General features: G+C 33.1%; 1 protein-coding gene across 1 annotated transcript in view; it reads right to left on the bottom strand.

The window, feature by feature from the left end:
* The window catches only part of LOC150105459 (uncharacterized), a 344,499-nt gene that overhangs the window by 79,508 nt on the left and 251,666 nt on the right, over positions 1 to 13,325 (bottom strand). The window contains exons 3-4 of the mRNA XM_090394830.1: positions 7,697 to 7,808; positions 5,656 to 6,152 (exon numbers count right to left, since the gene is read on the bottom strand). Coding sequence (XP_090250956.1) covers positions 5,656 to 6,152; positions 7,697 to 7,808 — 609 coding nt within the window. The remainder of the gene's footprint in view (positions 1 to 5,655; positions 6,153 to 7,696; positions 7,809 to 13,325) is intronic.

The raw sequence follows: 13,325 nt of genomic DNA, 5'->3' as shown, positions 1-13,325 counted from the left end.
CCTAACCTTGTTAAACTACGATGATCGATGATGCCAGTTTGGAATTATCATGTAATTTCAAGGTAGGATAATAAATCTCCATTATCATTTTAACCAGCATACAATGTTTGTGCTTTTAATGTTCTAGTTTTGAAAAAGATCAGCTGCTTATGAAGTGTTATAATCTTTGGTATAAGATACCTTGTTATTGTATTATTCAAAAAGATATGTTCTCCAGAAAGCTCATATACAGGGTGGCCCATAAGTCATGGAACATTTTGGAGAAAGGGCCAATCTTTCTAAAGCCAAAAATGGAAAGCATTTATATGACGTAGTTTTTCATAATAAAATAAAATCTGGTGATGTTGAAAAACTTGTGAAGTTGTTCCGCAAAGATCAGCCCATTCTATGGCATGTTCCCTGACTTATGGGCCACTCTGCATTTGCCTATGTAATAGTCATTTGGTTAATGAATTCACTGAAGTAACAGTTTTTACAAACTGGAGGTTGTTATTATAGATCATCCATAAATCCAAAAGACTTCTATGTGTATGTCTGGAGATTATTTCATTCATACCAAATACGAAATTTATGAGCTTTAAAAAACTCCTAACTTCTTCTTCCTAGCATTATGTAGCACTTGGTGCAGGATCAACTGTTTGTCTCCTAACTATAACATAATAATCAATATTTATTTCCAGTGAAAGTCTTAATCAAAAGAAATTAATAAATAGCAAATTGTAATGGTAATGTATTGCCAAAATGAAAACTATCCTTCTATCACTTTCTTTCAAAAGTTTAATAACATGAGCAGCTACTGAGAAATATTCATCTACTATACTATACTATAATATCCAACTTCTTCTTTCTTTCATTCCATCTCCTCTATTCTTTAAAAGAGTCTTGAAAAAATTTAAAAATGGAGGAAAAAAGTACCATCAAAGGAATCATAGATGATAAAAGTGACATGAAAACATATATATATATAAAAGACTATACTGAATAGGAGCAGCCAGACATCGGAAAGAATTAGTGTCTGTTTAAGCCATTTGAAAATTTGCAATTCAAAATGACAAAATAAATCTCTTTCTTCATTAATAAAAATTACTTTCTTGTGGTGCAGTTTTATGAATAACATTTTAATTTATGAGCAGCTTTTATTGTTACCAAAATTAACTATTCAATTTATTTTTTTACATTATTTGCAGCTCAAGGAAATCAGAGTAATTTATGTAACAGCACTATCATTCTGAAAACTGACAGCAATGCAAGATATACCAAATAGTATCTGTCAATGTTGATCATAGGTAGAGTTTAACTCTTAGAAACTACACTTGCCACCTGTTGATGTTAGAGGTAATGAGTAATTTTCACAAAAATACTTCAGGGCATCTAATGCACAATTTCACAGCTCCATGCCATAATTTCTGAGAACATTTTCAGTTGTACAAAACTTTTCCCATTATCTGGAAATATAACAAGTCTTTACAATGTTTAATCAACGTGTGATTTTCAATTTGGAAAAACCAAACAAATATATAAAATCATTATCATCAAATTCCTGAATGTACCTTGAGGGGGGGGGGGGTACAGGATAATTATGATAGTACTAAATGAAAAAATTGCACCATTACTAACTCCTGATCAATAATTTTCCTCCAAATTAATCTGTTATCTGTGAAGACTCCAAATATCAGATCTTTTAAGGAACTTTTTACTACATTAATCCATCTACATCTAGGTCTTCCTCTTTTTTTTTACCCAGCCAACATGGTAAATAACACTTCTTTTGCTAATCTTTCCTCTTTCATTCTGTTTAGTGACCATACCACTAGAGAGATTAGATCTACTAACACATTCTTGAATGCTAACAATGGCAAGTTCTTTCCTAATTTCCTTATTTTTAATGCCATCTTTCAGTCCACTAATCTTTCTCTCATATCAGAGATCTCTAAGCTTTGATCAAGTGTTTTATTTCTTACCCAGTTCTCAGATCCATAAGTTAAAATTGATATGAACCTTGTCTTGCATACAGCTAATTTAGGGTTTTGACTTATTTCTTTCTTATTCCATATAAATTTATTCAGCCACTTCCCACATCCCAGCTTTACTAATTCTGTTGTCTATTTCCATATTTATTTTACCATCTTCGCTAAAAACTGTGCCTAAATAGCTGAAATGTTCTATTTGTTCTGTAGGGTCATCATTCAGGATACAGTTGAGGTTTTCAATATTTCTGCCTATTTTCATTCTCTTTGTCTTTTTATTACTGATTTTCATACCAAACCTATTACAACAGTTATTAAATTTAGTCAGAGAATCTTGCAGACTTGTAGTGGATTCATTCAGAAGTATAACAACATCTACATTAAGTAAAGGCTAAGATTAACATTGTTAATTTTGATATCAGATTTAATGCCACTTTCCTTCATAATGTGATACATATAGATAATGAATAACAGCGGAAATAATGTACACCCTTGTCACCAGTGGCGGCCGGTGAAAATTTTAAGTGGGGGGTGCTGCATATACAAAATAAAAAAAATAAAAAAATTATTTTTTTTCATAATCAGTAATCAATTTATTAATAAATAAATTTACATATTAAAAAATTGCTTTATTAAAAATAGTTCACATTCACCATGAACAAACACCAATAATAAAAGTTTTGTATCTCACAAAAATAACGCGCAAGCATACATACACTGCCCAACTGAGCAGTGTCAGAATGACTTGTAACGTGCAATCACAAGCGAAAACGAATATCGGCGAGTGTGACTGCAATTGGTCTAATGTGATAATATCAACACTGCGTTAGATCACAGTGTATTTGTTTCGTAATCTAAAGCGTTAATCGAACAATTCCAATTATTAACTATTCGATCAATGTCAAAACATAAGCTGTAACCTTTAACATGTTGTATTGCATTTATATAATGTTGTAAGCATTGTCATTATTTATAAACACAGACAAAATTTAATTTTTTTCATTTTTTCCTTGGTGGTATCGCAGTGCTGCTTATGTACGAGCCGCCACTGGTAAGCATGTTTCCAGCTGCGTAAGTTTCGTCAAAATATTTTTAACTTTTCAAGTAAATCTGTTGAAAACCTGTAGTAGTCACTCGTTTGGACTTCACTGTGGAATCTAAAAAGACACCACAATTGTTACTGTTATCAATGTCAAAACATAAGCTGTAACCTTTAACATGTTGTATTGCATTTATATAATGTTGTAAGCATTGTTATTATTTATACACACAAACAAAATTAAAATGTTTCACTTTTTCCCTGGGGGGGGGGTGCTGCAGTGTTGTAGTGCTTATGTACGGGCTGCCATTGCTTGTCACACACCTGATTTTTCCTCAAACCATTTTCCTGCACCTCCTTCAATTCTAACTACTGATCTACAGCTCAAACAGAGATTATGTATTGCTTGATATAATGTACCACACTTGATATAATATACCACACCATATAACTGTAGCATTTTGAAGGGCCTTCCTTTTGGCACCTTGTCATATGCCTTTTCCAGATCAACAAAACTTAAATACAGATTAATGTGAGGAGTAATTTAGAGGAGTAAAATGGAAATTTTTCCAGAAATAATATCTATCTTAAATACAGATCCTTATTATACTCCCAAGATTCTGAACTGTTTGCCTTAATTGCAAAAATCTGATCCTGACAACCTCTATTTGGCCTGAATCTAACTTGTTCTTCACCAAGCTTCCCTTCCACAATACGTCTTTGCCATTTCTCAAGTACAGCTGTGTAAATCTTAACAGGAACTCTCAGCAAGATACTACCTCTGTAATTCTTACATTTAGGTTTATTTCCATTTTTATAGATGGCACTATGACAGCTCTGATCCAATCATCCAGAATTTGACCCTCTGAGCAGGCCTTCTGAATTATGCAATGCAGCCACTGTAAAACTTTTATACATCCATATTCCAGCTGCCTTTCCACATTTCAGATTTTTGATGCCTTTTTCTACTTCAAATATGGATATGTATTCCTGACTTCATTCCTGTTTGGAGTTTTCTACCATCATGCTGATGGTAGGAAACATTGACACTGCTTGTTTCATTTAGCAGCCTTTCAAATTAATTACTCCAGACATCCAGAATTTCTGTATCTTCAGTTTTCATGTCACTTTTATCAATCTCTGATTCTTTTTACAGTACTTTTTTCCTCCATTTCTAAGCCTTTTCAATAGCCTCCAGAATATTTTGCCACCTTCTTGATATTTATTTTCTATGTTCTTACTTACCCAAGTCCTCCTATGACTTTTGTTTAGCTATTTTTACAAAGTGCTTCACTTTCTTACATTTTTCTCTGTATTCTCTAAGAGTACAAGCTAACTTACTTGCAAGGAACTTTCCATATGCTTTCTTCTTTTCCTTGACTGCCTCTTTAACTTCCTGAGTCCACCGTGGAGTTTGATTTTTTTATCCTTACAGATAACGTCAGTACATGTCTCCCTGGCAGAATCAATTTATATTTTCTTTAGTGTTTGTCATTGAATCTCTATGCATTGGTTCTTGTTTTCAAATTCTTCCATTTTTTCATCAATGATGTTTGTGTAATTGAGTCTACAGCTCACCTCTAAAAGCTTCTTAACCTTGATTTGTTTTAAAACTTTCTTATGCACTCTTCTTTTCAATATGAAATTAAATGTCATCTTGCTCAAAAAATAAATAGTGATCACTTCCTATTTCAAATCCTCTATATACTCTTGTGTCTTGAACCAGTGGGAAAACATCATTATAAACGATAACATAGTGAATATAAAACTGAAATGCTTTAATTGCTGTTCATTTATTGACATAACTACTTGATTTGGTAAAGAATTTAAAATTGATCTTCCAATATTATATATGGGTTTGTCTTCAGCCTTATATAAAAATTGTTTGAACTTTTTTTCTTCTTCTTCTAATTTATGCAGTCTTAATTTAATTACTTTCATCCAATTTTTCCAATTAATACAAACTGTTCTTCTGGATTATTTTCATGTTTTTTGTGATTTCTAAATTAAATCAACTGTCTTTAAATTTAATCAGAAATTTTTATCTGTGTTGTGCAATAATAATAACAATGCCTGCACATGTTGTTGAGAATATTTATTTTTTGTTCATATTTCAATTTTAGGTTGTCTATTTTGTTTAATGAATAAACATCACATGTTAAATTCATATTTTATGATATATGTCTGTTGTTATTTTGAAAGTAAAATAAATGTAATTAAGGTTTTGCTGTCTTGCTAATAACTATAAGAGTAAATATGACATTAACTTGATCGCTACAGTGGATTAAATGGATAAATTGTGTTCCCTGCAAAGAAAGTTTCAATTAACCAAAATGATCACATACAAACTAAGTAAAACTGTCACTCCCATAATATATGCAGACTATGGGATTTGAGACAGGATTAGGTTCAAACCAGTCATACTCCACATCCTGTACTTGCAACACAAGCCTATAGCTTTTGAACTTGGAGATACACAATTTATGTTGTGTATCTCCTAAACTATCATAAACTACAAGGGCAATTTTTAATTCTTAGATCCAATAAAGCAATTTATCCCACTACAATGATATTATTTTACAAAAGTATAAACACTAAATAAGGACTATACTGATTTAAAAATGCAACTTATCAAATGATTTACATTACCTGTGTTGGCGATGATGCAAGAGACATACTGCTACTCTGTGATGACATACACTGACTAGATGGCTCAGTCCTTGGTACCCCACCAGAGGAAGCTGAAGACTCAGAAGACAGCATAGAAACATTATCAGAAAAAGCAGAGTCATTATCTGGACTATCAGTTCGCAATCCTAAATCACATTTTTGTCCTCGAATGTGTTCTTCACTATCAAAATCAACATGAAGTCCACCAATTTCAAACTTTGGTCTTGTACCACCTGAACTTGACCGACTGTGACTAATAAATTTTTGGTTAGGCTGAATATTCATAGATTGGAGATTGATTCCACCAGCCACACCTGAAATTTGACTGTGTATTCCTGTGCTTGTCGATGATCGTGAACATTTTCCTGAGGTGCTGTTCTGAGCTGCAGGTGATTTATACATGATCTCCTGATCAAACTGTGTTTCTAGAGAGCATAGCTCTCCTAGGATAGCATCTAATTCAACATCTTGACTATCTGTAACAGTAGAAAAAAAAAATCACAGTTTATAAAACAAAGCAAGAGAAAATCACTACAGATATTTATATATAAACTTATATACAAAAGCCTATTATAGTTCTCTTAAAGAACACAAATAATTATGAAAATATTTGAATCGTGCAATTTGCTCTGCAATTTCATGATAACTATCAACCTTCTGTTATGAAATCCCTTTGTCTTAAAAATTAATTTTTGTTTCCCATATTGTGACCCTCAGTGACACCGGATTTTAAACACATAGTACATGAATGCTGCAGGTAAACTATGGGTTAGATAATTGGGAAATATCCTGCTGTGGAAATTTTTAGGTCTCAAATTATGTAATGCAATTCAGGTCTTCATCTACTCTCTAAAGACATTCATAAACATCTATGTCCATGGTGAAATTCAAATCCACAGCCTGCCACCCACACAGATATATTATCCCCTTAGCCAACCAGATTGGTAAATTGTTTAACTGTCTGAAGATGAACAGTTCAAAATGTGAAGACAGTGCAAGTCAAAAATAAATATTTCAGTTATTTTTGTGCTGAAAAAAAAAACCCTGCAAAACAGTTGTTTTATGAGCACAAAGAATAAGGACCTTCATTTTCTACTCCATTAAAAACTCTGACTAATATCCAAGTAATTGCAAGATGTATGTCAAAATAATCTAAGGTAAAAATTCAGCACAGATGTGAAGAAATCTGGTCTCGTTCAACTAAAGGTGAGTTAGCTGGTCTCATATGGAGGTAGGGGGTTTTTCCCCACCTGGAAACTCAGGTTTTTCATCTCCCAGAAGCAAACTGGCCCATGTACACATGCATCTACAGATATAGGATACACCAGGGGGGGGCATAGGGTAACGTTAAATGTAGAAAAATCCTCGACAGTGCAAGGTGAAAGAGGAGGGAAGGAATAATAATAAGAAGTTCTAACATTAGTTTGATTACATAATGTGAAGGCATGTATATTTAGAATAGATATCCCAAGTTTGAAAAGAACCAACAAAGGGGAGAGAAAATCGTTTTTAATAAGAATTTAAAGCAACTTAGTATATAATGCATATCATAACAACTCATTACAGAGGTGGCTCAAGCTCTACATATAATTTTGCTATCTTAGTAAAAATGTTGGTTGATTTGCTGAAAATAAAAATGTTGAATATAACTGAATTTGCTGAATATAAAAATGTTGAATGTTGAATATTTAGTTAAATATAACTAAATTTTTTAAGATTCTACAATAGCCTTCTGAATTTAACATTAACAGTGAAATTTGTAAACTTCTTGATGATATCTACTAATATAGCTTTTATAGTGTATGAGAGCCTTTCAGAAATAAGTCACTTATTATTTTTTAAGTATATAAATTTAAAAGAAAAAAAATGCATCCAGTGTTACACAATTGTTCACAATACTTGTAACAAACATGTCACTTTCAAATTAAAAAATATGCCTGTTGTCTTTGTTTTAAATATTATTTTATTTTAGTGTTTTTTTTTCTATAGAAAAAAAAAAAAATTTCATTATCTGACTTACCTTCTAAGTTGGCCATGGAAAAACGGTAACTATCCATCCTGGGGGTGGATATAGAAAGTTTCTTGCCACTGGAAGAGCATACTTTAGTGCCAGAGTGGATGGTTTCAATACCCTAAAAGTAAATAAGGAGCCCTTGAGGTGCTATCACACTGATCAAAAATGTCAGTATTATATAAGAATTTATACCCTTATACAGGAGATATTTTTAAATCTAAAGTCCACCACTGACATTAATTTAAAGGACTATTCTCAGTTATATATGCTGTGCTTCAAATCTATATAAATGCTAGTAAGAAAAAGCATATTTTATATCCATATAATTCTCCTTCTGCCCTACATTAGACTCGGGTTCAAATTTTATCTAGGATGCAATGAAAGTCTTTATACGAACTTTTCAACTAAAGGTGAGTTAGCTGGTCATGTCACATACAGAGGTAGAAGGTCTGAAAATTTAAAAAAAAAAAAAATTTGCCTTAAAATTTTCCAGTTGATTTATTTCCATTTTTGTAACTCCACTAATTCACAATGCTTTCATTTGTTTTATATAAACAATTTATTGACTTGAAATTTAATTATACATTTCCTTCTTCATGCCTATTGGTTTAAATAATTATTGAAAAACACATTGAAAACAATTTTCTATTTTCAAAAGGTACATTTTCAACAGAAATCAATATCATAAAGTTCTGCAGTATCACAGATGTACTTCTGAAATGGGTACCCTTTTCAGTGCATTCCCTTTTCAGCAGTTCAGTTTGTGAGTTTGGCTTTCTCACAATAACACAGTCTTGTCTATTTCAAAAATGTATTCAGATATAGTTAACTAAAAAAAAAAATAATGCAATGCATTGAATAAGAATAAAAATTATTATAATATTGGTCGGCATGGTTGGCCGAGTGGTTAGCATATCCGCTATCCAGCCAAAAGGCTGCGGATTTGAATCCCAATGTGGGCATAGATGTTTGTGATTGTCTTTGAAAATACTAGTGGTGGTAGATGGTCAGCGGTAGATGGCATTGGTGTAGATGATGAAGGTAGTTGGGATTGGTGGAGATGGAGAGTTGTAGAGTAGGTACCCTCCCTTGATGAGTCTTTAGACTCCATGGAGGTGTTAAGTAATAATAATAAGGGTGTATTTGTGCCTTATTACAGTGTTGATATAAGTGATGCATCAGAAAATCATTCTCAACTATAAATACATACATTAAAGGAAATAAGTGGAAGAATGTCTTTTTTTTTTTTGACAATTCTGACAATGAACATGCAAGCAAATGACAATGAATTATGCAAGCAAAAAACACATGGGACAATAAAAAAAAGCAAAACAGAATACAATATTATATGCATGGGGGGGGGCTATTAAATGATGAGAATATTCTCTGATTTCATCTAAGAGAGTGGAAAGAAGGCAGATTACATAAAGGAATCTTGAAGACTGTTACAAAATTACAGTGACCATTATTTCAGGTGTAGTTGTTAAGGTATTGAAGAAGTTGATCAAAGGTGAAATTATGATACACTATGGGAGGGGCAGTTTGTTTCTGTGTGTGGATAGGCTGGTCATGCCTTAGTAATTTATATACTTTATTATAAAAAAGTGATAATTAAGTTGGATAAAGTGAATGGCTACATGGCGATACTACTGGTCTTTGTGAAGGCATTCAACAAGGTATCATACACATAAGTAAGTAAGGAAAGGATAGTTGTGAGTAGCACAACTATCCTCTCTTTGAGCACTCAAGTTGGATCATGAACTTCATAAAATACTGACCCATAGGTTCCATCATATGTATCTAGGACTGAAACTAAACTGTAGCAGATATTATGATTAGCTTGGATCCCGCTAGGTGTTCAATTCAGATGTAATCAATGAATGAGCAAACCAATGGGGTATGGTAAAATCACTCTCAACATGTTTTGGCATCAATTAGCTAATAGCATTGTCAGGAAAAGCATTTCAGAACAAGATTTCTTTTTCTTAACATTTAAACAGCCATTTTTTCTTTTTTTTAAATGAAAGCAATTGCTAATAAAGTTGCTAATCATGAGTGGAATTAGATACATTATATACATTGTTATGTAATGCCTGTAGATAGTTACTGGCATAATAGAGGTCTTGTAAGTTACACAAATGAATTAGAGAATTCAAAATATCATGAAATATAAGGCTCTGGTTGGTTTAAAGTGCCATGCAAATCACTTCAGAAGACTCCTTAGTCATTCTAGTGAAAACATCTCTTCCACAGATGGCATCCAAATCATGAGATGTTCAGAGATATGCAGGGAGATAACTATTTTATTTTTAACTTTTATATTTAATGTTGCCTGGGGGTTCTTTCTTATATGGTTCAAAACTTCCTCCAGTCTAATCAACGTAAACTTTGCTGCATATTCATGCAGCAAAGTTTACGTTGATTAGACTGGAGGAAGTTTTGATTAGACAAGAACTTCAGGATATTCAGCAAATATAACATAGAAAGTTTTGTAAGATATGGACAGGTTTCAATGTTGCTGTTTTTTTTTTTTTTTTTTAAATAGTTGAGTTATCTGTCTTGACATTTTCCACCAATGAAGGGTAAAGGAATGGTGCACTTGTCATTAATTTCTGGAGTCATACAAGTTGGTTTTTCAGAGAATAACAATTGTTTAATAACCTTCTTGAATAGCCACTTTGAAGAAGCTGTTGAACAGAAGTCTAAGTTCTTCTCTCTTTTTTGTTTCTCCATTCTTAACGATGTTTAGAGCATGGATTTTTAAAGTTGTGATGACACCTAAGATTTGATGAGAATGGTGAAATGAACTGGCACAGGCATCTTCCCATGTGGGTTGGTTTTCTGTAGATATTTAATGTCATGCCTCACCATTTGTTTTCGTAATAAGAGCATCCAAAAAATGGTAATTTAATTTGTCATCCTTCTCAATTTCCAGCATACACTTAATTTTCGGGCGGCGATATCTGCAAAGCATACAAAGTCTTCTGGATCTTTTAAGAGTGTGCTTTGAGAGAATAAAAATATTATCCATTTCTCCACCATACATAGGGTCGTAGAATAGCTTGTGCAAGGACTTCATCCTCAAATTTTTCTATAAATAAATCAGCAATGGGAGGTGATAAAAGGAAATCCATTGCCAAGTCATATTCTGGAAGTAAAACTTCCCTATCAAGTAAAAAAGGAAGACTGAAGACAATGATGGAAGAGATGTGTGATGTCAGGTGGAAATAGGTCCTTGCCCAAGCTATAACCTTAAAACTACATATATTTGGCAAATTAATGCAGCTAAGGTCAAAGGAGTGCTTCATAGCTGATGCACATTGTAAAAATAGTCTCTCAGACTTATAGTGAATCTATGTAGCACAGTTGTCTTTTTCCGTTTAATCCAGGGCATGGTCTGTCAGTCATAACCTGCCCAGATGTGCATAAGATCTACCAGTCTGTCCAAAGTATGCCAAACTGCAGGCATGAGGAACTTTATATACTCCAGTATGTGTAAGAGAATGGATGAAGGTATCCAGTTGAATGATTGTTTTGAAAGTGGTATAGAGATTATATCTAAGAAGAATTTACCTATCCAGATATCATGATATAAAAAGAGCGGAAGAAGTTTAGCTGTAATCTTGTGTGTCAGTTGCAGAAGGAATGGACAGAACATTCAGTATTTTGTCAATTTCATAAAGTTGTAGCCATTAGCTAAAAACAAGTGTTGTTGAATGTACTAAGTTCAGTTTCAAGGGCTGTGTCATTCAAACAAACAGCCTAGTTCTCTGTATAAGTGTTTTGAGGATGTTGTACTGTTGGCATGGGTGTTGATATGATTGCTTATGTAAATATCTTCCTGCATGTGTAAGTTTTGTATAAATAGATAAGGATAATGAATCATTTGATAGTCCTTTCACAAGTGTGCCTGGGAAGGGGGAGACAGTTTCTTTTCTGCAGTGAAATATAATTTTGGATGTTGGCTGTTTAAAAGCACAAGGAATGTATCTAATGTGTCTATTTCACAAAGGCAAATAGCAAATAAATCACCTACAAGTAACCAAATTGTTGGTTTATGTGTGGCTGAGTGCTCAGTTTTCCAGAAATTCCATACAAAAGTTAGCTTTGAAAGGGGGGGGGGGGGGATGTTGTCCATCCCATCTAGCTGTTTGTATATTGTTCCTTTTCATGAAAAATAACTTGAAACCTGAAAATCTTTGAATGAAAATGAATTCCACAATGCTAAAATCACCCAAGCAACCTTATCCACCTCCCAAGAAGATGAATGTATATGAAATATTGTGTGCATGTGGTATATGTTATATCAGCCAAACTGGGTGTTTGGGAGAAATATGCATGAAAACACATGTTGTGGATGTTGAAAAACAAAGATATCATAAATCAGGTCTGGCTTATCAGACTAAAAATGAAAAATTAAAAAATTAAAATGAAGAAAAAAACGTTATCTGAGAACAACAAAAATGTGGTAAATCTCAGCATTATCATGGTGACATTCTATTTTAATTTCCAAGATAACCTGATGATTTTTCCCTTCTATATTTCTGATAGAGTGTGCCAAAGAATATAAGAAACTAGCAAAATAAAGATTATATGTGGTCATATAATCCGACTTGGTTGAACGAGTGGTTTAGTGTATCCGTTCTCCAGCCAAAAGGCTGCGGGTTTGAATCCCACCGTGGGCATGGATGTTTGTGATTGTCTGTGGAAATGCTAATTGGGGGGGGGGGGCGGTAGATGCTGTTGTTGTAGTTGGTGGAGACAAGAGAGTTGTAGAATAGGTGCCCTCCCTCGATGAGTCATTGAACTCCCTGGAGGTGTCATGTAATAATAATAATAATATTAGAGCTATTTAATATGAAAAATAACCACAGGAACTTGTCTTTATATTAATCTCAATTTTATTATTTATTTTCTACATCTGGCAGCAATTTTAAACTGTCTGATTTTATTATTTTCAATTACCTTTTATATAGCAGGGTTAAAAAGCATAAGCTTTGACAGTGTAGTGGTTAAAATATCAATATCCACATGTATACAGGATCAAGAAATTTATTAAAATACCCTTTCAACTTACTGCAACACTTATTAAGCATTTATATGCACATTTCAGCAAACAAGCATTAAACTTTGAATATTATGGGGGGAAAAAAAAAGATTTGCCATATATAAATATGGCATATATAAATACTGACCCTGATCAACAGGACACAAGAAGAAGTGGGGTGAAGATTTTTGCTTTCATCAACAGACTTCATGCCTGAGTCTATTGCATATGCTTGTACCTCTCATCCTAGAAAAACTGAAAGCTTTGAATATGTATTCAGGCCGACTTAAAAAGTATCAAAAAAAAAAAAAAAATTCTATAAAGAATTCTGTAAGCACCCGTCTATAAAAAGGGAAATAAAACAATGTGAGAATTACAGAGGTATATTCCTGAGTGTTTCTGGTAAGGTTTATGCAATTATACTTGAGAAATGGCTAAATTATTATTATTATTATTATTATTATTCAGGCCTCCATGGAGTCAAAAGACTCATCATGGGAGGTCCTTCCTAAGAAACACAAAGTCTATCAAGACTCATCGAGGGGCGGTCCCCCCCGGTAAGAAACACAAAGTCTATCATACCACTCC

The sequence above is a fragment of the Typopeltis vanoorti genome, chromosome 6, assembly GCF_054136105.1.
Source record: "Typopeltis vanoorti isolate ZY-2024b chromosome 6, IOZ_Tvanoo_1.0, whole genome shotgun sequence".
NCBI classification, from domain to species: domain Eukaryota; kingdom Metazoa; phylum Arthropoda; class Arachnida; order Uropygi; family Thelyphonidae; genus Typopeltis; species Typopeltis vanoorti.
This window is presented reverse-complemented; position numbering and strand designations above follow the sequence as displayed.